Below are 26,139 nucleotides of genomic sequence, written 5' to 3' on the forward strand. Positions count from 1 at the left end.
TAATTGCTAGTTATTATTTTAGCAGATTAAATGGATGGTTATGAAATTTCTTTTGGGTATTTCAGTATAATGTGCTCAGTTTATATTTCTGATTATCATTATATCGTTCTCTGGATTTTAATTGATGTTTTAATTTATCATTCATTGCATAAATTATTAGATTTGTGGATTATATGCATTGGTATTAAGGATGGATTAGATCAAAATGCTAATTCATACCTATTTATACATAACAGAATGGATTAACTAAAAGTTAAATCCTACATGGATTAATGTCAGGTCAACTAAAACAGTTGAATGACGTATTGGATGTTTGTTTTATGTTCTATATTAGGATGGATTATATTCGTATATATATGTCGTGTCAAGGCAACGAACAGTTGAATGGCACTACTTTGGTTTTGGATGGATTTTATATATATACTTATGAGCCATGTATGAGCTTGAGTCTCAGGATCATGGTTAGGGTGTGTATATCGCCTAGAATGGATAACTGGATATAGTAGACATTGTGTACCCTGGTAGGTCTAGGTATATATGCCCACTTTATGTGCGATTTGCATGTTACCTTTTATTTAGGTTGAGACAAACCTATGGACTAGTGAGCGTCCTATAGTGTATATTTATACATATATGGACTATTTAGCTATTGTTGAGTTATCTAGGATGTATCTGCATATCGGGTCTCTGCTTGGATTGTAGTAGAGTAGAACTTGTTTGTGGGCTTGACCCACCATTATTTTTCAGGTATTCATCAGGAGTAGGAATTGTTCGTGCTGAGTAGGGATCGTCTACTTCATTCTTCCAGATTGTCTACATAGAAGTTTCCTTTGTGATTTATGTATCTAGTTGTAGACCATTGATTGTTCAGTTTTGGTTTTCCAGAGGTCCACATATTATGGATTCCCGAGTTGTATTTAAATTAGAGGATTACTTGTATCAGAGGAATTTATTAATGGAAATTTAGTTTGAGGTTTTATTTCTCATTTTAGTTTCTGATTACCATTTTGGTTATTCTTATTTTTCATTTGTTATATTCTGTGTTCGATTATTGCCATTTGTTTTTTTGATATCCTCGGGTAATCGGGCGTGAGCCTGGCCAACCCGCATCTGGAAATCCTAGGGTATCATAATATATATAAATTATTATTCTTAACTCAAGGGTGTGAGTGTATTCTACCCCTTTTTAAGGTGTAGGGAATTTTTTAAAACAGATTGAAAGTTTATAAGTTTATGATCAAAATTTGAAAGTATAAGAGGTTTTATGATTTAAACCCTTAAAACTAAAGCATAAATACATCAACATCACGGGTCTATAAAGACCATGTTTTGGGTTCGGTGCATCCATCCATTTTACGCTATTTCAAGCCTTGGTTCATAGCATAACTCGCGAAAATACCAACCTTTACGCGTAAGCTACCTATGAGTTTGTTAGCACATAAAAAATGCTTCAATATTCTTTCTTCAATTAAGAAAAAAGTGTAACATAAGCTCAGTTGAGCCATACTACTAAGTCCCTACATCAATAAGAATATTTGGTTGAACATAACAATGTTATTAGGGAAAAAGTAGTTGTGTTTATATGAACTGACATTGACATCTTCAATATGAACATGGATTGAAAAAACCCGCGCCAGAAATTCAAATGGTGGCGGATGAGACTTACCAACTAGGTTAAAAGATAGAATCAAATTAAAATACAACAGCAGCCATAACCATGCCAAATCAAGAAAAGCTCAATTACCAATTACTCAGGTGGCCACCATGCTTATATATGCGTAACTGGGAAGAAGGGGGAAAAAAAAAAAAAAAAAGGGAGAGAAATGAGTATAAATTAACAGCAAAGCACATAAAGTGCCTTCCGCTTGAAGCATTGCTAGAAAGTTTGGACAAGGGATGGTGTCGAGTCCCATGGTATGTATAAACAACGCACTGGAACTGAACAGGTACAAATTTCGAGCATCTGGGAAGTGCAGACTGCAAGCTTTCCAGCGGTTAGATATCTACAAGGGGGAAACTGATCTGCAGCCACCCAGAAAGGATTCCATGGGAAAGAGTGATTGCAAATCCCATTAAAGATTCTCTAAGATACAATTGATTCAGCAAGGTGGGAGTCAGAGACTATGAACACATCTAATAACTCAATTACCACCCATCCTCCAAGGGCACACCAGTTAGACAACTTGCAGGAGTTAGCCACTGCCCATCCTCAAAGAACTGGAAAAAGAAAAAGAAAAAAGTTAAAAGACGTGAAATATCACATTGAAGAAAGATAGCGTGCATTGGATGAAAATGCAGGAGTATTTTCCATTTTTTTTTTCATTGGACAAAAATTCTGGTTGTTGCAATTTGATGCATGGAGTGAGAGAGGAAATTAATAGAGATATAATAGTCCCTTATTATTTTAAGTATGGCAAAATGAAATCAGCAAATACAATTACCTAGGGTGTGAGATAGCAAAAAGATGGACAGGATGCATAAGTTTCCAGGAATTAAATTTCGCACCCGCCCCCGGTGGGTGTGGGGAAGCAACTATTTTCATTTCCACTAATTTAAGATCTTAAAATCTTCAGCAATTTTATTTTGGGGAACGGAAGCTGCTTTCGACATCCGGAACAGAAAGAGCAGATACATTGTAGCAAAGTAAGTAAAAGATTTACTCATATATTTCCAAACATATATTTCCAAACATCAGAATTTTCTTAAATCGTCATTATTTAGTTTTAGCACTACCAATCACAACATGAGCAATCCAAGACCAGTAAAAAAAAAAAAAAAGAGGAAAATAAATGAAGATAATTATAGTCATGGTGTGTCTGCTACTGGTTGGCATACTATCTTCTGTGGGAATGCAGCCTCTATGTTATAATCCTGATGTGTTTTGGTGAGAAGGGTGACTAAAAGAATTCATGGAATGCTGATCTGGTATATGTGTTTGAGATACTGCAAAATCCTAGCTCTCGACATGCAGAGATATATCAATGTGGTGAATTGGCTACTGCTTGGGCTAATATTGCCTTGTGGGGATTCTACAGTAGTATTATCAATTATGTGCTGTTAAATTTTCCCTTCATAGCATAGGATGATGATGGGTAAGGTAGTTATATTGTTTTTGCCCCTTTCTGGATGAGTTAGATTTGGTGGTCTTGGGGCTAACATGATTCCGTGTATTGACCAAACGGTAAGCCCACTGTGATTTTGTGTTGGTTTTGCCTTTGTTTCAATGAAATTCTCACTTGCTGATCAAAAAATAAGATTGGAGTAGGAAAGACCAAATGGAGAGAGACTCTTGGTATCCTACATAGTACCTGACAAAAAAATACCCAACAAGTTTAAGGAGAAATTTCATAGGACGTTCATTAGGCCACCGGCTATCTTATATGGGCAAGCGTGTTGGGCATTAAAAAATAAACAGGAAAAGCGCATTCACGTAACTAAAATGAGGATGTTGAGGTGGATGATAGGATTGACTAGAAAAAATGAACTTACAAATCAACGTGTGGGAGAGATTAGGAATAACACCTATTAGTGACAAAATAAAAGAAAATGGACTTCCGTGAAATGGACACATTGAACGTAGACTCGGCGGTGCACCCATAAGAAAGGGAAAAATTAGCTTGCAAAAAAGGGAAAGACAGCAAGGCTGGCCAAAACTAGCATGGAATAAAGTACTTAAAAATGATTTCAAAAAATTAAATATTAGATGAGTCATGGTGTATAAATAATAATAGAATGAAAAAGACAATTCATGTGGCCAACCCCATTCTTTTGGGAAAAAGGCAAGGACGATGATACAAATCATAATGTACCATGATGCTTTTATTTTCACTAAAATTATCTATGTGATTCAGAAAAACAACTCAACATTACCAAAGTCATATAATAGTTGTAATTGGAAACTGCTACATTGCAAAGGAGCTGGTCCAGCAAACATTTGTACACAGGATTAAACAATCAAGTAAAACTTACCAAGCTTTAAGGGCACACCAGATTCTGGTGCACGCATCCCTACTGCCATGAAGATTGCTTGTACCTAAAGCCCTCAGAATTCCACCCTCCCTCAGGCTCTTTCCTCTTCAAAGCCGCAGCACCTGCCATCTGATACATCCTTGCCTGCTCCTCTGCTAGTACCTGTGAACTGGCAACAGAAAGTTGCCCTGATGCTAAAGGCAATGAATCAAATCTCCCTTCTACATCCATACTCGCAGGGCCTGCATTTAGGTCAAGACCCTGCCTACCCCATTTTCTATTGCTCTCACCACCAACATTATTGCTACCTTCTGGAAGGCTAACAACATAAGGCCTTTGGAACTGGGATGAGATTCCACCAACAGGTCCTAGTAGCTGTGAATTACCGGGAGGAAAACAAAGCCTCCCACCAGATGAGGAATCCATATATGTGGTTGATCCACCTGAGAAAGTGGCCGAGGGTGAAGTAAAACTGTTCCCAAAAGGGAAGACAGGATACTGGAAATGAGAAGATGGGAAGGGCATTGCATGAGAAGATGACAAAACAGAACCCCGATAAACATCAGGAGTAAATGGAGTCCCACCAATAGGGGGTCCCAACATTCTAGGTGGCCCACCAGTTGCAATAATAGGAACAGGCTGATCCCCCCTGTCAGGTAACATTGATGGAATTGTGACATCTGTATAGATGCTCCCGCGGGGAAACCATGAAGAAAAGTGTCCAGTTTCTGCATTCTTCATTCTAAGACCAGGGACAGGGGCCTGGGATTGCATGCTGCTCCTGCCATGCTGGTTGAATGATGATGGTTCAGAACTTCCTTCATCAAGCAGCGGACCATTGTTTAAATCAAAGTCCCTCCTTACCTCACAATTAGCATATCCACTTGAAGATGGGGACTTGACAAGCAAGAGCTGTGCTTCCACTCTATGACTGCTGCTAGTTGAATACTGTCCCATATCATTAGCTTCATCAATTTGATTCAAATCAAGATCAAGTCCTCCAGTGCTGCGTAGAGGGGCAGAACACATCAGATCATTTCGTGCCAAATCATAGTTATTTATATGGTCAGATGTAGAACCTGTCTCCTGAGCTGTGTTTCGAGAAGCCATGTCCTCAAGAACTCTTTCATCTGGCACATTCAGATCAATATCTAATGGAGGACGACCATGTTTGCTGGCAGTAGCATCACGAAGAGAGATGCTAGTTGTGCTCAGAGGCATCTCCAATACCTTCCTGGGCTCAGCAGGGCGAAATGCACTTGTGGCTGCAGACCCCTTCCATCCAAGTTCCCCTTTATTCCTCAATAGATCCTCTGGAGGAACAAAGGGGCCTTTTGCAGCAGCAGCCACAGTTATGGAAGAAGGAAGCCCACTGGATGATGAAGAAACAGGAAAAGGCAATGAGGTAATTAAATGAACAGGTGCTGAACACCCAGGGATTGCCAAGTTCATTGGCTCCCCATATTTTCCATCATCCGCAATGTCATTCAAATCAAATTTTGCCTTTGAATCCATATCTGATGTCCCTGCAGCAGGATCAGAAGTATCTTCCACGTTGGATCTGCATTCCTCTGTTTCATCTGCTTCAGCGCCAGTCAACTTAGATCCCATAGGCCTCATATGCTGCTCAGTTCCTAGGGCAGAAAGTGCAGGTGGCTCTTTGTGAGGAACTGTTCCACCGGAATGATGCTCAGCGACCTCTTTACTTTCAAAAGTTGACTCCATACACTCATTCTTTTGATCAGTTACAGCTGATTCCACACCAACTTTGCATTCAATAGTTGGAGAATCGCTGGTTTCATGATTGGTCTTTTCTTTTGCATTCTGATTAATGTGATTCCCGCTGTCCATTTCATCAGCTTTTCCTGTCTTGAATTCATTAATACTTCCTGGAGTCAGATCTTTACCAGAACCTGAATCAGCAGGACACAGCAGTTCCTTATCAGATTTTTCTACACGCCCTGGATGCATCAAAACTGGAGATTGCTTCTGTTCTGTATAGGAAACACTGTTCAACACTTTGTCCACATTTTTGTTGTCCTTGTTATTTTCTGAGAGTAATGATGAATCTCCAACAGTAGGCATCACAACTTCTACACTTGCAAGAACCTCATTCACCTTATTGGTAGACAAAGAACTGCTTCCCTTAAGTTTAGTGCCACTAACACTAACGCTAGTGATGGCTGCCTTTGTCTCATAAAGCTCTTTGCTTCCTTCACCATCCATTACCTTCTCAGTTGTGCTGGCAAGGGGCAGAGCAACAGAAGCAGCACCTTTCATTTCTTCAGGTTTTTCATTGGTCTCAGAGCACGGGACTGCAGAAGGTTTCAAATCCACAATGGAAAAATCAGAATGCACATTGTCTTCTCCTGCTGGTATCTCCCCGGGCAAGGAAGAGGTGGATTTTCCGTCTGCAGAGAAGTCAGCTAATGCAAGTTTAGATAGACGATGTAATCCATCTTCAGAGCATGAAGTGGCAGCAATAACACCCTGCTTCTCAACAATGCCAACAATAAACTGGCTTTGGTCTTGAGCACTGGCATCTACCCGTGATGATTTCGCTTTGACATCATCGCCTGTAGAAGAGTCATCAGCTATGGGGGTATTTCTGTGTGGAGAATCAGTTGGTGAAATAAAATCTGACTTGGACATTTCACTGGCAGCCACACTAGCAAGCAGATCCATTCCAACATCATCCGCAACTGACATGGATGCATCCGCTTCAGAATATTTGACACAACTTTCAATTAAAGCATTTATCGAGCTGAAAGAAGCCTCATGCAGTTTCCCTGACTTCAGTTCATTTCCCGATGATGAGGAAGCAACTTTTGAGACTTCTACTGGTTTCCTAATGTTATCACCAGCCATACATCGCTCTTCATTGGGAACAGCAGCAGGCGATCCATCACCTTCATCAGACCCAGTCAGTACATCTTTGAAATCATTGCTTTGCCATGACTCGGTATTCACATCAGAGGTAACATTAGCTCGATAAGTATCATTCATTTCCTTTGAATTGCGATCAAATTGATCATGCTTCTCAGAAAGCACAGGAGAAGAAGCTCTACTGTTCTTGATGGTTGGATCCTCAAAGGATCCCCCACTGGCACTTTGTGCTGGACTGCGACCCCGGTTTGGTATCTTAACAATCAGCTTGTGACTGCTGCCTTCCACAAAGGGCACATCAAGTGCCTTTTCACAAGTTAATGCAGACTGTGATGTTCTTTCTGAATTTCTGTGCAGAGAACTGTTTGATCCACTTTCCCTTGAAACTCCGGTGCCAGCGGGCACTGGGAAACCATTATTTGTTCTCCTATGTCGAGAACCACCACCTGAGGACTTGTTCACACTCATTGACCCTGCAGTAGAGTTTCTTGCGTCCTCCTTTCCCGAAAAAACTATAGTTTTGCCATGGTCACTTGAACAAGATTGACTGTTGTTGTGAGACTGACTAGAACTGCTGCTCTTCTCCTCCCTTGCCATTGTTGAAGGAAGATCAGAGGTACTGCCAGCTGCATACCTGGGTTGACCATCCTTACCTGACGGAGGTGATAGCGCTGATTTCGTTGTGCCAGGAGACGATGATGCAGACACAGCAGTAATTTCAACCTGTAAAGGCTTAACTGAAGCAGTTTTAGATGCAGCAGAGAGCTGTGTGACTGAGCTCTTCGTTGCAACCTCAGAAGACCCTCCAGGATGTCTGTTCCCACCATGAGGAACTTCAGGAATACGTGATCTGGAAGACCATGAAACTGCCTGAGTTGAACCAGACTTTGCCTCAATAATATTCATTTCAGCCTGGACACGTTTCTTCCATGTGTCAACTAAACTTCTTGCCTTCTTCTGGATTTCCAAATTTTTATGCGTACGTAAATTATTCACAGATTTGCCAATATTACACATTTGTAAGGCATGAAGATTAACAGGCAGCTTATCCAGTGCACGCAGTAAAACAAAAAGAAATTCTTCCACAGATTTATCACCGTCCTTGGGGCTACCACCATCACCAATTTTTCCTTTATGAACATCTTGGAGCCATTCATCTAATACAGGCAAACCTCTGAGCTGCACAAACCAAGTAAGGCAATCAAAATTTTCAGTAGATGCAATCACACCTACAAGCATTGATCTGCAAATTAATTCCATTTTCCTCTCTGCTCTATCAGGCTGCATGAGTTGAACCAGTTTCTCAACACCTTCAGAATCTACCAGCCCTCCTTTTTCTGTTATTTTAGCAATCTCTGATTTCAAAATGCTTTCTGGTTTTAACTGACCAGAATCAATGTCATCTGTTTTTGAAGCACGTTCTCGCTTTAGAGGTTCAGAGCTCTGTTCTGACCGCTCCCTCTTCTTTCCCTTGGCTTGAGAGGCAAAGGAAGTGGCACTCTGTACATCATCTGAATCAGATTTTAACTGTGATGTTGATGTTGGACCATTACTTGGTTTTGGAGAACGGCCACCAGGCTGCACTGTTGCATGCATTTCTATTCGTGTTTTATGTAACAGCTGATCTACTTCTTCCTGTCGCTCCTAGAGGAAGATAGAATATGAATACAAATTAGAAAAATTAAATAATATGGCAAAGTCATATTTTCCAGAAAGATAACATATGAACTCACCCCTTTCTAAAAGTAGTACTCCCTCCATCCCATTTTAAGTGTCCCTTTTTTGGGAGCCTAGCTTTTTAAGATATGGCTTTTAATATATATTTTTTTATTATAGTAGTAGTGAATGAATTACCAAATCTAGGTCCACAGTGATGTGATGATGTTTTCCATTTAATCGTTTTTATAAATTCAATGCAATAAGGGTAAATTGGGAATGTTGTAAAATATCGTACATTTTTTTTTTCTTTTCTTAGTTGGTACTCACACGCGCGCATGCCTCCACTGAGGCTCGAACCCCTAATCTCCCTTTGAGAAGTAGGGGCCTGGTATCGCTAGACCACTGGCCTTTTGAATATCGTACATTGACTTTTGAATTGGGACAATTATTTTGGGTCAACTAAATATAGAAAGGTAGACACTTATTTGGGATGGAGGGAGTAACAAAAGTGAAATGCAAGATGATAATCCAAAACTCACATTAATGTAATCTTGATCAGTTAGCCACCATAAACACTTGTTTGCAATGTCATAAACTCGCCTGCAAACAAATGAGGATGTCCCTGAAGGAAGTTCAGCACCTTTAGGAAGGAATGCAACTTTGCACGGATGGAGTAGCGATGCAGCAGGAATCTCATCCTTATGAAAGGAATAGAAGACTTCGTTTGGCGCGGCTTCCAGCAGGATGCCTTTGCCAAGCTTCACTTCAGCGGGTCGATAAAGCCAATTCACACGTAATTGTAGATTGTTTTCTTTATTTAATGTCAGCCAACGAATTATTCCAATGAATGGTGGGGAGTCCTGGGGCGGTTTAAAAAGAGCACAGTCACCAACTCTAATTTTGCGTCCACCCTACAAAACAACGAAAAACTTCAGCTTACCATGAAATGGGTAAACCAGACAAAGATGTAAAACATAAACTGAACCTCAATAAAATAGCTTGCAAATATTAATACAGCAAATTAAGTTGCAAATAAAAGATTAATGAACAATATACAAACTAAATATAATCATCATCGTCATAGAAAAACTAAAATAATGACATTGACTGTTAGATCAACACTGTTTTCAATTAAATCTCATATACTAGGGAGTATCTGATAGTCAATAATGGAATCAACAGGTCTTTCTTATTGCAAACATAACCTGCAATAAACTATCTGAGAATTCCTAAACCAAACTGGAATATTGGTATAGCTTAAACTGGAACCATGTCTTACAACCCCACTTTATTTAACAAGTTAGGAGTGCTCACAATCCCATACTGATTACTCAATTGCAGGCAGCAGCTACAAGAAGTCAAGAACAGAGAAGTAAATTCTTCATAATTTAGTACTCTGAAACTCTGACTGTTTTCAAATAAATAGCTAAACAATATGAGTTTGAGAAACCAAATTTTAGAGTAATACATAACTTCCCAAAATAACCATGTTGCTACTAAAAAATAAAATGAAAGCCAAATGGCAAGCTCAAACAACTTCATTGTAGTTCAGTATCCATAACCACCACTACCTACCCAATAGTCCACGGAGATGGAATCACTGTTGGAGAAGGATTGAAGGTAGAAAATGAGGTAAGGAACATGTGCTTAGCATGTAACACATGTAATATATGAACATACAAGAAAAGACCATAATGAATACTGGTCCGCCTATGCAAGGTCAAGGTGCTAGGAGGGGAAGTTGGTAACACATCTAATATTTGACATTATTTTGCACAACACGATTACTCTCATACTCAACTCGCAACTTCACACTTGTTCGAGCTTTTACAATTACACCAAGCAATGAGATATACAATCCATTAAAAAACATATATTACATTTCAAGGTGCATAAGGAAGTTGACCAGTTTTTCCAACTAAACATTCGAATCAATTCACATGCAGTTGTTCTATATTGTTAACCTGGTTCTTTTCATAATTATAGGTATTGGCCCCAAACTGAATCCTGACAAGTCAAGCTTAAATTAATTGACTTCACCTCACTAAGAACAAGACTAGCAGTCCAATTGACACAACAAAATAGAACTAAGACCTCATCATGTCCAAAGAAATTGTAAATTTTAAGCTCCTGCATGATTGATTGTATATACAATATGGCAATCCATTACTTTAACTAAAATCTTCAATAGCCAGTTCCTCAAAGAATACATCAAGATGTATCAAGCAGTTTAGAATATAAAAGGTGAGAAGCATTTCACAGCCAATCCCTAGGCATACAATGGAATTACAATCTAGTTAAATTAAAATGAAAAGTATATGCTCAATGTCAAACATGGCTTATGTGTTACCAATAACTATAACAAATCCACTACATTATCAAACAACCTGTGCTTCTACATCAAGAAAATCTTCCATGTTGATCATAATGATTATCAAATAACTTAATAATTTTTTACTTAAGAAAGTTAGAAACTAACAGCAATACATAAGTGAAGATGCAAAAGATGAAAATTACTGGCTTGCTAGTTGCATATAATTAATTACAGAAGTAAATTATCTATTCATAAATAATAAACTTCATGTGATAATATTGACCAACTTTCCTACCAAAAAGGACCAACCAACCTGTTATTCCACCGTATTCTCATTTGAAAATTGAAGCAACAATTTCAGGAAAATTTATGGGGATATTAGGTTCAGAAATGAGTACTAAAACAAAGAATCCACACAAGCTGCCACAAAGATATGAGAATTTGCACTTCTTCCTCACCCTATTTTCACTATAATGCCTAGAAGCTAGCAAATTTCTATACTATTATAAGAAGCCATGGTCCTTTATACGAACTTTTTTCTATGGATTATATGTTTAGACTAGATTCTCATATAAAGTACTTTATGCCAACACTAACAGCTCATGATTCTTAAGGTGGTAATAACACTTAAGTGACAATTTCAGGAAAATCTATGGGGGTAAAAGGTGTTAAGAGAATATTTTTGTTTCTTTTTTTGTTCTTATGGGTAATTTAGTCTTTTACCTTTTATATAGGTAGTTTAGTATGGTTAGGGCATATAAATATCCTTGTACTGTTGTAATTTGTATTCTTAAGATTGAATAACAGAGGAGCTAGTGATAGCAAAACCTTCAAGTCTTATCATTTTGTTCCCGAACAATGATCATTCATTACAGCTTCTGGTCGTGCCATTACCAATCACGGGTAACCCTCGGTCCAACCGCCCAACCTAACATAATAAGAACGATTATCCTTATGACTAAACAAGGACCAACAAGGACCAGCTTACTTACTTCCTTGAGCAATAGTTCCACGCTCACAACCAGCAACTTGTTGGGAGTAGGGGCATCAAAGCTTGCTCTGTTGATACACAACCAGGCTTAATAATAATAAGCTAAGGGGGTGTACAAGACAGATTATTATATTATCTGGGGGCTGGGAATCGCAAGAATTGAGAAGTCCTCCATTGAATTGAATGTGGTGGGAAAGACAAGTTCGGATAGCTGTGGATTAGCAGGAGGAAGGGCGAGCTTCTCTGTTATTACAAGAACAAAGAATCCAAACAAGCTGTCACAACGACATGACCACACTTCTCGCCTTGTTTTCATTTATCAAACTAGAGACTGCCTAGTAAGTGACCATCATCTCAACTATTATATAAAGCCAGGATCCTTTTTGTTAGAATATTTATATACGTATCTTTAATGGGTACTTTAGTCTTTTGGGTAGTTTAGTTACTTTAGGCATTTACCTTTTATATGGGTACTTTAGCCTTTTACCTTTTGTTAGGGCATATAAATAAGCTAAGCTAGTACTGTTATAACTTTTAGAATATACGACTGAATAATATTACAATCAATTTCTTTCAAGTTTTCACTTTTTACTTACTTTTTTCTATAACTATAAGAATTGACTATGATCCATATTGTGTTACATAAACTTCCCAATTCCCCTTAACATACCTGTGTTGACACAACATGGATATGGGTATGAGATATGTGCCCAACACAAGTACCCAAATAAGACACCTGATCCTATAATTGTGATGACTAAACAGGAGAAGCTCAAATTTGAAAGCAAAGAAGATTTCCCTGCTTATGAAATAAGTGAAAACCCCCCATTTTCACCATGTTCCATTTAATTCAAATTATTATTATTATTTTTTTTTATAAGTAAAAATGTATTAGAAAGCGTTCAAAAGGGGAACGTGTCCCAAGAGCTGTACAAAAACCAAAAAAGAGAAAGGGGAGTCCTATGGACCCAAAGAACCCAAAAAGTCCACGATTTCATCTAAAGATATAAAATTTCTCCCCATAACCCAACTAAAAAGAGTACAAATAATAGAAAACATCAACGCCCCAATGGAGAATTCCTCTCTATCAAAAGATCTTATATTCCGCTCTTTCCAAAGGCTACACCAAACACAAAGGGGGGTCACCCTCCAATAATAGCGAACATGAGCCCCCACCCTTTGGCCCCTCCAAATGTCAATCAAATCCGTCCGGGGCATAACCCACTAGACGCTAAATAGACCCAAAATAAGACTCCAGCAATCATGAGTCACAGGACAATGCAAAAGAAGGTGATCCACGGACTCTCCATCATTCTTGCACAGACAACACTGGTTGACTATGATTTGTCTTCTCTTTCTCAAATTGTCCAGAGTCAAGATCCTACCCCAAGTTGCAGTCCAAACAAAAAAGGTGACCCTAAGAGGAGCCTTCGAATGCCAAACCGTTTTCCACGGGAAATTGGTACCGTGAACCCGAAGAGGCTAAGAAAGAAGGACCGGACTTGAAAAGTCCCCTGCGAAGAAGGCAACCAAGTCAAAGAATCCGAACCAGTACCACCTACCTCCTGTCCATACAAAAGGGCCAGCAAGCCAGTGACGTCATCCAACTCCCAATCCTGAAAGGATTGCCGAAACCGCACATCCCAAGACAACCTACCGTTATCGAGTCAGCAGTCAGCAACCAAAGCATATCTATCAACAGCAATCCTGAACAACCTTGCGAACAAACAAGACAATGGACGATCCTCACACCAAGTATCCTTCCAAAACCGGACGTCCCTTCCTTGCTGAACTTTGAATCTAATATGCATAGAGAACTCATCCCAACCCTTCCCAATGAATTTCCACACCCCCACGCCGACAGCAGAACTAACTAGCCTAGATGACCAAACACCCCCCCCCCCCCCCCCCCCCTCCGCAAAACGACATGAAACAACCTTCCTCCATAACCTATGTCTTTCACTGCCGAATCTCCATAACCACTTGCCTAGGAGCGCTCTGTTGAAAGGGGCCAATCTCCTAATCCCTAGACCTCCCGACTTAAAGGGCTTGCAAACCTACTCCCACCGGACAAGATGAAATTTAAAGTTTTAAACTCCTCCCCCCGTCCGCCCCATAAGAAGTTCCGTTGAAGCATCTCAAAGTCTTCCAACAATAGAGGAGGGAATCTGGAAAAGCGAAAGAAAATAAGTCAGAAGACTGGACAATGTACTCTTCACTAAAGTAACTTTTCCTCCCTTCTATAAATATTGCTTTTTCCACCCAGCCAACCTTATCTCAAAACGCTCAATCACCGGGTCCCAACTTCCCACCCTCCTTGACGAGTCACCCAACGCCAAGCCCCAGTAAGAAATAGGGAAGGAGCTCGTCCCACACCCTAAAACCGCTGCAAGAGAATCCACCTCCTGAACCTCCCCCCACAGGGACAAGCACTCTCTTGCCCATCCCAATGTAATTCTCCCATTCCGGCACTTCCAACCTTTAATGGGGACATAGATTTAATGGATTGTCCCCTTTTAAATTTCTACATTACCCTTCGAAGCTTAAATATTTATATTGTCAAAGTTAGGGAAGTTTTCAAAACTTAAAGAATATTTTTGAAAAGAAGATTTGACTTCTCATATGTGACGCAACGGATCAATGAAAGCAAGCAAAATAATTAAGAATAGCAATGTAAGCTTTAAACACTTGAACCCACGAGAAGAGATAAAGAAAAACTCTCAGTTTTCTAATATTAACAAAAGAGATAATTGATTCCTAAACTATTACAATAGCATGTATTTATAGGCCTAAGCAAATCCTAAACTATATAGGAAATTAAATCAATGGAAACTTTCCTAAAACAAAACTAAACTATATAAAAAATTAAAACAATGAAAACTTTCCTAAAACAGACACTAAACTAATAGGAAATTAAAATAATGAAAAATTTCCTAAACTATAAAACACTGTTCACGCTATTCACGCACTGTTCCTGCACAGTTCATTGCTGTACTACATCATGCTCCCCTTCTTTAAAAAAAACTCGTCTTCGAGTTTCAGATCATATAGAGTATGAACATAATTCTATACCACTGACGACTTGTTCTTGATTTTTCGTAAACTTGCTTCAAAATTTTTACCCATTTGTTCTCTCTTTCCTTCAACTTTAACCCATGCTCAGTGTGCACCATTGAAGTCAAACCACCAAATTCAAAGCTATCAAACTTGCATTCATCCAACCAAGCTTTTGGTGTTTTCCTCTGTCCAAACTTACAAAGGTGTGAATCCCACACCCAATCATAGCCTTGTGATTCAAATGGAAGGAATGGGTATCACTTTCACCAAACATGCCCAAGTTTAGTAATGTATTGTTAAAGCATAAACCATTCCATACTTATCAAAAAAAAAAAAAAAAATGCATAAACCATTCCATGGTCCAAAACAATATTGCTCCGAACTGTTCTCAAGGACTAATTGTTGAAATCCATTAAAATCAAATCCAATAGCATAGTCACCTTTAAAAGAGGCATCAGTTTGACTCGCATGACCATAGATGCCCACTAATTCTGATTACTAGATTCTTACCAAGCTTCATACTTGGCAACCAATTGTCACTTGGGTAATCATTACTCTACCACCCGAAATTTTCATGGGTAGGATTATAATTTGCATCTTTGACAACAATATTATCCGAATCCAAAGGCTGTGCAACTGCGTTTACTGTGTTGTTATTTGCTTCCCATGATGATTCTTCACCAACTTGTACACGCACTCTTTCATCAAGTCTTCGACGTGGAATTCAAAATTTTCATTAACCCAGTTATCACCTAATTCATGTTGCTCGCTCTCAATATAGAAGTTCTTTTCACCATCTTCTTTTGCCGCATTGAGTTCCTTAACTGCATCATCTGTAACATCAAGAAGTGGAGCAACACAATTTTTCTTGTAATCAATCTCCATAACATCACTTGTTACTTGAACAAAATTATTTTGATCTTCCTATATGTCACAATTTTTCTTGTAAATTTCCTTTATAGACTGTGACAGAACTTTCTTTCTGACAATTCTAATATTTTTGGTACAGGATCTGCTCATAATTTGGTGGTAAGAAAATAGCCATGAATAGACGTGTCATCTTGTACCACGACCGCACAAGTTTTTTTTTTTTTTTTTTTCATAAATAAAATGTATTAAAAAGTGTTCAAAAGGTGAACGCATCCCAAGAGAAAAACAAAGAACCAAACCAAAATAAAACCCTATGGACCCAAAGAACCCAAAAACTCCACAATCTCATCTAAAGATATACAATTTCTCCCCTTCACCCAGCTAAAAAGAGAACTAATACTAAAAAATTTTAGCGCCCCAATGGAGTTTTCCTCCCCATCAAAAGATCTTTTATTTCGAATGCTCCACCAAACACAAAGGGGAATCACCCTCCAACAATCACAAGCATGAACCCCCACCCTCTTTGTCTCCAAACGTCAATCAACTCCCTTGAAGACCGAGGCATAACCCAATGGATGCCAAAGAGACCAAAAATATGACTTCAACAATCATAAGCCACTAAACAATGCAAAAGAAGGTGATCCATAGACTCTCCATTATTTTTACACATGCAACACCAGTTCACTATGATTTGCCTTCTCTTTCTCAAATTGTCCAGAGTAAGAATCTTACCCCAAGCCGCAATCTAAACAAAAAAGGCCACCCTTAGAGGGACCTTCGAACGCCAAACCGTTTTCTACGGAAAAATTGAACCATGAGAGCCAGCAAGACGAGGGAACAAAGAACGCACATCAAACCTCCCCTGAGGGGAGGGCATCCAAACCAAGACCGCACAAACTATTTTCCTTGCCTCCTCCGGTTAATCTGTTTTTGTTTCCACCAAGCTGAAGCCCATCATTTAAATTTAAAGGCTACAAGCAAACCTTGCTTGTTCTCGGGTATCTCAAAATACTCGAAAAAAGTCTTCAACTTCTCCAAGCCAGTCCAAGACATCTTCAATATCAAGTTGACCATAAACATAGAAGTCAATTTTCATCCGAAATATAGATGATTTGCTTCGACCTCATGATCTCCATATGCTAGATCAATACCTTCACAATCTGATCATCGCTCGAATTAGACCAGACGTCCTGTTGAATCTGGCAATGATAATTAGCACGCTGAAGAGGACCATGTTGATTTCCAGCCCTTTGTCGTGGCTAATTCACACCATCAAGTTGGTCCTGATCATGCCTATTTCGAACTTGCACACGATTCATGGCTTCAGTTAGACATTCAACTGCGTCTGAATCTCCTGTTTGAGTTCCTAACGCAATTGTCGACATTCTCCCACAGTCACCGCACGTTCTCCTTGATCACCGTCCATGGAGAATGGCTCTATTACCAACTTGAGGCAGCGGATCAATGAAAGTAAGCAAAATAATTAAGAATAGCAGCGTATTCTTTAAACACTCGAATCCACGAGAAGAGATTGAGAAAAACTCTTAGTTTTCTGATATTAATAAAAGAGATAATTGATTCCTAAACTATTACAATAGCATGTATTATAGGCCTAAGCAAATCCTAAACTATATAGGAAATTAAACCAATGGAAACTTTCCTAAAACAAAACTAAACTATTTAAGAAATTAAAACAATGAAAACTTTCCTAAAACAGACACTAAACTAATAGGAATTTAAAATAATGAAAAATTTCCTAAAACAGAAAATAGAAACTAGAAAACACTGTTCACGAACTATTCACGCATTGTTCATTGTTGCTACATCAATATGGGATTATGAATTCCGGGACAACCAGAAACGGTAAGAGAGACAAGATTAATTTGGGATCGGAGTTTTCCTTTTCAAAAATAATAACAGCATCATAAAAACTATTATGCATGCGGTGTATTACATTTTTTAGTGTTCGAGAAGCGACCACAACCCATATCCAAATTTTGGAAATATTTAAGTCGAGTCTCCATATCCTAATGTTTGGAATTTAAGGAGTTTCGACAGTTAAACATACACCTGCACCTGATACTTGTAACCTCCATGTAACATAGATTTCCATATGCAGTAATTATTGCAAAATTAACAACCTATGATTCTCAATATACCTAAATGGGGGTGTTCCTCTCTACGATCACAAGGGCTATGACTAATAAATTATGAGACCCACTTGTATTGACCATGTGATCAGCATAACAGAAGAAGGTTCAAACCCGGTAACAAATACAAATAATTCCATGCAAGATCATGTACAAACCAAAAAAATAGCTTTATTTGATGACATTTCACCACAGAGTCACATAATTTTATTAGGATTCTCAAAACACAATACTTTGGATTTTAGTTATCTCATTGTATCAGAAACATTATTTGTATGGTTGTACCTGTTGGGATTACCAACATGATTTTATTCATTTGGTCTCTGCACAGTCACTGTAATAAATAGGTTACAACCACTATAAATTAGCCTCTTTTCATAACTCCAACAGGGATTCATGACTTACGCCAACACAATCATATCCTCCCTAACTGGCCATCTATTGTGGGAGAAATGCCTCAAGTGACAGCCAAGTTCTAACATGCTTTGCTTTACTAACCGCTCAAGCAGCAAAGCAAATAGCATAAGGTGGCCCACTAAGATGGTGTATAAGGTGGTTTAGTGGACATGATGTTCAGATACATGGGATCTTAAACAATTTAATTAGACGTTTGACACCATAGAAGGGTCTGCTGACCAAAAAGTTGATGGTCCCTTCCCTTGCAAAGAAATTAATTTGATAGGTGACTCAAATTAAAGACATTTGCCTTGTGGACTTCAACAAGTCATATAGTAAGCAACCCAACCATATGAATCATATGATCCAACACTCAGTCGGTACAGAGGGAAAAGTTGTGGGTCCTTTGCATTAGGTAGTAATTTGATGCGCTATTTTGTAGCCACTTGCTTCAATAATTTTGACAAATCCTATCGCAAGAAGTTCCATCCATCTAATGCAGCACAGTCTCAGACATGTAGATATGATCATCAGAACATGTGAAATTCAGATTTTAAGCCCTATACAATCAACTATTGAGTCAAAATCATCCATCTCCATATCACAATACTCAACATACAATTAAATTATTTAAAAAAAAAAAAAATTAAAAAAAAAATAATAACTTCTGAAGCCATACATCTAGTAAGACATGGTTCAACATAGTTAAATACTCATCTTTTTGGAAATTGACTCACCGCGCGGCGGTCTTGAAAGAAAGCAACCTTTAATAGAAGGACGGCCACTGAATGCAAATTACAAACTATCAATAAAAAATGGTATATGATGAATCCAAAAGCATATATGTATCAGCATTCACCACAAATATTGCAATTAATCTACTTTTTTCTTTGGAAAAATTTAGACATTGAAAATATATCACCTAAGAAATTTAAATGGAACATTGAGAAGTGTTAACAAAGATGCTACTCATGCTTCATAACCAGATTACAGCAAATTATTAAATATTTGGGAGGAATTGGTTGTGATTTAGTATATGCAAGTCTCATAAAAAACAAAAGAACTCAGATTCTATTCACTTTGTATATCTAACGGCAAATAAGTTTGTGTATGCGTAGACAGCAAGATAGCCAATTGCCGTTAGCCAGGTGGATTGGCTATTGAATAGCTTTTTAAAATGGCTTAGGAACTAGAATTTTATTTCCTTTATCAGAAGTGTAAATAGAAGTTATTTATCCTAAGTCCCTCTGAACTAATATTTTAAATAAACCGCTGAAAAATGAGCTGAACAACTCAAATTCAACTCAATTTAGGCTCCTCCTATTGGCTTCTCAACTTTTACGATCAAAACCCCAAGTACTCCATTAGTTGATTGGTTAAGCTCACCAGTAGAGGAAGTCTATAATTAGTAAACTTAATATGGTAAGAAATAGTGTTATACTATTGCTCTGATCTCCATGTACACATCTAAGAACCTAGGTGCTACAAGCCTGAGAACTTACACTGTAATTACTTTTTTACAAGTACACACCTAGAAAATTATCAAAATAAAAGTAGTCTAAAAGTAGAGGACCAAACATTAAATCAACAATCCAACCTCGCATCTCCCCTCCCAGAAGAACGGCATCTGCACAAATACCCAGTAAAGTTCCCAGCTAACAGATTTGGTGCTTAATTCTACCAAAAGAAAAAAAAAAAAAAAAAATTGAATCACTCGAGATACAACAGCACAAATTTCTTAAAGAAAATGGATTTGCATATGATGCTCTTCCAATCATTTAGCCAACCCAAACACAACAGTATTACTTTTTGAGACAACACATAACAATCAAATAACAATTCACTTTCTATAATTCCAATTGCATAACCAAGAACATCATTATGCCAATTAAAGCTACAAATCAATGGAAATACACTATAGAAACAATTGAAAGACCCACCAAGGCAGTACCTTGCAGAAGGAATCAGCTGTAGATGCTATAGAATCACTGTCTACAGTCCTGGTCGTTGTCTTGCCACGCGAGGGGACCGACCACATGTGCCAACCCTGTTTCCTCTTCTCACCTTCCCGCCCATGCATAATAGCCTTGCATCTTCCCCAATTTTAGCTTCGTCCCCACCGAGAACCATCAATCCCCAACCTAATTCCGCCAAAACAAGAGAGAAAACCCTAGAAATTCATCAATTCACGCCGTACAAAAACCCTAGATCGCCTTCGTACCATCCTCCGATCATCCCAATTTCACCAATCACACAAAAAACCCTAATTTCCGTTGATGCGACGATCCAAAGCAATCGAATTCCGATACTAAGGCTTCAATTCTCAACTCGCATCGATTGACCGATACGCATCGATCCGATTCAAGCTCCGAAAGACAGATTTTCAGATCCAATACATATAAAAATATTATATATAGAGAGAGAGCCGCCTTTCGAAAGAGGAAATTTTCACGATCTAGAGAGAGAAAGTCCGAAATATAACGTCGTGAGCCCTCGCCAGACGGCAAAAGGAAGGGGGTAGAGGAGAGCGGGCAAGAGGGGGGCAGATCGGGCAGTCCGGGCAGGGCAATGATAAGGTGACCCACGGGGGGTGTTAGGTGTTGTGTGATTTGTAATGTGACAAGACTACAAAAATGGCAGTGACTGTTTTGACTGACCCCATTGTGTCTTGACTTTAATTTTCCCAAGTGAGACTCTGAGATTTCATTGTCATAGGTTTCATCAATCACCCAATTGTTCTACTTTTTTGTACTCATGTGTGTGTGTCTGTGTGTCGTGGGTGAAAATGTAATTTCACAACTTTTTTTTGGCACAGGAACTCACTGAGACAGAGCCCCTTCGAAACTTATTCTAAATTACAAATCTGAGAATGTTGTCAACGGCTCTACATCTCAGCACCAATTTTAGTCAAGAAATATAATGAAAATGAACGAGCTAGAGGGAACGATTGTTTGCAGATGCTCCATGAACTATGTTCAACATGGAAAAATACAATAAAGTCAAACAAAATTATGAAATATATTGTGATCTGGTGTGACAAATCGCTAAGGGGATGAAAATGGGCTCGGATCAAAACATTGGGTGGTTCTTTGCTACAACGAAAATAGCAAGTTATTTTGCTAAGTATTCCTTGACACCTCATTTTTATTTTTATTTTTTTTGTTCATAACAAAAATTTATTGTAAATATGCTTCATATTATCAAAAAAGAGAGAATTTGCAGATTGAACTAATACAGAGTATAGAGTCTTGCCAAGTTTCATTTGATTTTATAAAGTGAGATTCCATTGTCTGGAAAAATAAAATCAAGTCCAATCTTTAAAAAAAATATTATGTGTCAACAAAATAAAAAAATTTATTGATGAGGACCATTTCCTATAACATGATTTTTTTTTTATGTGTATTGTGAAAAAATAAAAAATAAAAAATCATGATTGTTATCAAAAATCTTATTTCTCAATGTACTCGAGTAAGGAAAATAGTTCACCTCTTGTGAAAGGGATGTTTGATTATTGATTAGACTATAATTATGGAGCCATACCACCATCAAATTACTTGATCTAATTTCTACGGATAGAATGACTCAATATCAGTTGTCTAATCAATGATTTGAGCTCTCTTTTACAGAAGATGATCCATGTCCTTTATATATATATATATATATATATATATTTACTAGGTAAGAAAAATTATTTATAAAAAAAATTAATAATAATAAAATAAATTTATAGAAGTTTTCTATATATAAAATGTAGATGGCTACAACTTTGTCATACAAATTTGTATATGGTAAGAATTTCACATTACAAATTACTATATATTGAAGGCTTTGAAGCTCCATTTTTTTCTTTTGTCTTTTTATATGGTAAGAATTTCATATTACAAATTACAATTGAACCAGTGCCAATGGGATTTGACTTGTTTGTTCTTCTTTCACCGTGTATTTTCTTTTCAAGTATTTGCGTTGAGTCTTAATTTGCTTGTAACTTTTTTATTATTTTAGAATTTTTTTCTTATGACATTATACACATGTCTCACAAAAAAAGCCCATTGCAACTTTTGAATATACTTTTGTGGTACCTCATCAATCAGCATAGGTTGTTCTAGGAAAAATAAAAAATAAAAAACATCCCTACAAATGTACTTCTTCAGCAGTGGTACTAGCTAAAGGTCGTCTCCAAGTGATCACTTTATATATATATATATATATATATATATAACTCTAAATGCTATTGAATCTAATTTTTGGTGTATTATAATAAAATCCCAAGTTCCTAACATCTAATATATCATTCATTCAAACCTTCTTTGTGATTTGAAAAATTATATGAACCTATTTTAAAAATAAAGCTAACCTACACCAACTTTCTCTTCTTGTGACAAACAAATTATTTTAAAAATGAAGCTAACTTCCAAGCACTTCCCCTTCTACTGACAAACAAATTAACGAATCTGTTTAATTTAATAAAATACCCTTAAATTACTATAATAAATGACTGAATTACCCCTCTCTCTCTCTCTCTCTCATCTCTTTCTCTATCCTAATACGTGCGCGCGCATATATATATATCTTAACAGCGTGAATTCTTTGAATCACTTCGACAATCTTAAGGATTTTTCTCATGGAATTTTTGTATATTAGTTAATTGTCTGAATGGGGATGAAGTACCTCTGTGCATGATGCTTGTAAAAGATGGTATGTGGTGTGTCACTCTCTCTCTGTGGAACTCTCGAAGTACCTCTGTGCATGATGCTTGTAAAAGATGGTACGTGGTGTGTCTCTCTCTCTCTGTGGAACTCTCTTTCTTTATATATATATATATATATATATATATTTCAAAATCAAAATGAGTTTACAAAATGGGTATCTCTCTCTAGAAATTTGTTAAAAAATCAAAATAATTTTACAAAATGGGTATCAAAATGATGGTCTGTGTTGTCTCTCTCTGGAAATTTGTTTTCTTTTTAAAAATAAAAAATAAAAAATAAAAAAATAAAAATAAAGAGTATAATGGGAATTTTAATTTATTAAGTGCATGACATCAGTAAAAACCAGCATTGACGGGCGTTGATTGTTACATAAGGGAATGGAGGTCCGTGTATGTTAAGTACTCTTTGATAAAACTAAGAATTAAGCACCGAAAATTTTAAATACTTAATGTATTAATATGAAAACATGTTTGATAACGGTTTAATTTTAAGCGCTGAATTCATTAAAATTGTTTATGATATACAAAAACTAAAGTCTGAAAGTTGTACATATTACATTTTTGGTCTCAATATTTGATACTCGTGATAGTTTTTTATTTATAATACAAAAATATTAATAAAACAACCACATTCACTCAATGAAATATATCAATTTAACAATGAATATTAATGTCAAATCTAATCATAAAAAAATATAAATTCAAACTTAAATAATTAACATTGTTCAAGCAGTACTCATTAAAAATGTGAATGTCTCAAAAATGTTAAATTAAACTAAATATATAAAATTTTAAACTTGAGAACTAAACAAGTCATTTGCAATTTGGTTACGCAAATTAACCATAAACACTTGATCGAATTGCCTTTCTATGGTGTGAATTTTAGAGGATGTCAAATTTTCAGCAATATTAGGTAGAGTCTCAAATTGCAAATCCTCAGTCTTATACTGTTCAAAGAGTTCATCTGTGACGATAGTTTTTCAAAGGTAATTGTGAATAATAGCACAAGTAATAAAAATATTCCTCTGCACTTGAAATGTATAAGGTGCCATCCTTTTCAAGATTGGAAAACATGCCTTTAATACTCCAAATGCTCTTTCAATCACATTCCTTAGCTTGGCATATGCATAGTTAAATAGCTCTTAACGACCACCATTTTGAAAGTCAGCTAACCAATATTGTACATTGTGATAAGGTACCATGAATCTTCGGGTGTGTGTATATGCAATATCACACAAATAATATTTATCTACAATGTAATATACTTAAAATGGTTAATAAAATATATGATAAGTAATTTAATTTTTTTTCTTGCGTGATAAATAAATATTCAAAAATATTGCGTAGTATTACTAAAAAAAAAAGTAGTAAAAACAGCTAACCTGGTGGAGGATATGGAAAATTGTTGTCACAATCATTTATAGTTTCCGTGAAGACTTTTGAGTCATGTGCTATGCCTTCCCAACCAGACAATATAAATGTAAAAATACATTAAAATCACATATTGCAAGAACATTTTGATAGCATTCTCCTCTCCCCCTTCCCCTATATGGCACTTGCTTTTTCAGGTGGAATAACCGCGTGAATGAGAGTCGTGTCAAGTGCACCCATAACACCCTTTCAAATAGAAATATATTATTTAAAAGAAAATTTTACAAATAAGTTAATAAAATAAGTAAGTCAATTATAAATATTACCTGAAATATTTGTCTAAGATGTCGATGATGCTGACTTTGAGTTAAATTTGGATTGTACGTTGTTGGTACAATCATTTCTTTAGGAAAAAACAGCATTGCATGCAATACTTCATGAAAATATTTGTCACAGTATGAGTTGAATGGTTGAATCTTCGTTTAACAACGCGAACTCTGAAGTTATGACTTAAAATTGAAATAAACATCGCCATCTTCTCTTCAATAGAAATATCACGGCTCTTTTTCAACCACCCTTTATTTTTAAAATGGGTATACAAATTCAAGAATGCATCCTTCTCCATTCTTAACATTTCATGACAATGTGCTCAATTCCCTTCAAGAATTTCTTTTAAATATTGAGCTCTACTAAGGGAAATATCAGCCCTTCTTCTAATATTCTTCCTCTTTAATTTCTTCATTAAAAGAAGAAATGAAACTTTCTTTAAAGCATTCATCCATTCATCCCTTACCATTCTATCAACACCTCAAAAATATTTTATTATTATTTAATAATTTTATGAATGTAACGATATAAAACAACATGTCAACAACTAATAAATTTATTTGTTTTCATATATTATAAACCAAAGTAGAAATTACATAGACATTTCCATCTATAGTTAAAATTAACACAAATATAATCTTTGAATTTCAAGAGGCACAAAAAAATAATTAAATAGGCAAAAACCAATAATAATTGAAAATTCACTTACATGTACTAACTAAAACAATTCTTGATATAAGAATTGATATAAATCAAATAATCCAATTATTAAAAATTCCAAGGGAAAGCAAACTGTTAAAAATAATACATTCAAAGAAATCCTAATTTTTTGGCATTTATTGTTAGCCAATTGACCTTAACTTCTTCTGACTTCTCAACTATCATCATCTACGTCTGTTTATGCGATTTAGACTCACAAAAAACACTCAGAGCAACAATATATAATGGGCCATCTATTTGAATCATAGTTATATTATTCAAAACTCGACTACACTCTTCTATGCTAGGCCCATCACATTTTTCCATTGTCTTGAAAATTGCTTGTAGCTGGTCATCGATATCATCACACGTTGTTTTTTTCCTGATGTTTAGCTTTCAGCAATGGATTTTTCTTTGGATACGAAGGCATAGTAGGTGAGTTAGACTCTTTGTCAATTTGTGTTTTTTGTGAATCTCCTACGTTTGGGTCTGAAGTTGAAGAGTCATCCAGAGGCAATCCTGACCTAGATGGACCCATGTTGCTTTTCCTATTGCTATAATACCGTCAAATAATGCTTTCATCTCATCAACATATTACAACCCGATATAACAAAATTGTTTTGCATTGGGATTTTCCTGTTACAAAATCAAAATTTACCCCAATAAACTACCATATTGTCCCAATTAAAATATTAAATATTAAATGAAATTACCTTTATGTAAACATCCCATTTTTCTGTAC

At 36.7% G+C, this 26,139-nt stretch overlaps 1 protein-coding gene across 2 annotated transcripts; it reads right to left on the reverse strand.

The window, feature by feature from the left end:
- Positions 1–1,534: 1,534 nt before the first annotated feature.
- Positions 1,535–20,788, reverse strand: LOC132283104 (uncharacterized). 2 transcript variants are annotated; one of them, XM_059784999.1, is made up of 4 exons: positions 20,244–20,788; positions 9,054–9,425; positions 3,970–8,499; positions 1,535–2,217 (listed from the first exon to the last, which is right to left on the reverse strand). In XM_059784999.1, the coding sequence occupies exons 1-3, from the start codon at positions 20,370–20,372 to the stop codon at positions 4,009–4,011; spliced, it is 4,992 nt and encodes a 1,663-aa protein (XP_059640982.1). In that variant the 5' UTR covers positions 20,373–20,788; the 3' UTR covers positions 1,535–2,217; positions 3,970–4,008. The 2 variants fall into 2 exon arrangements, with proteins under 2 accessions (XP_059640982.1, XP_059640983.1); XM_059785000.1 differs by lacking the exon at positions 20,244–20,788 and having other exon boundaries at positions 9,115–9,244.
- Positions 20,789–26,139: the final 5,351 nt, after the last annotated feature.

This window comes from Cornus florida, unplaced genomic scaffold, assembly GCF_030987335.1.
Source record: "Cornus florida cultivar Cherokee Brave unplaced genomic scaffold, ASM3098733v1 CherokeeBrave_3.0.0_Hap2_Chr11, whole genome shotgun sequence".
Classification (NCBI taxonomy): domain Eukaryota; kingdom Viridiplantae; phylum Streptophyta; class Magnoliopsida; order Cornales; family Cornaceae; genus Cornus; species Cornus florida.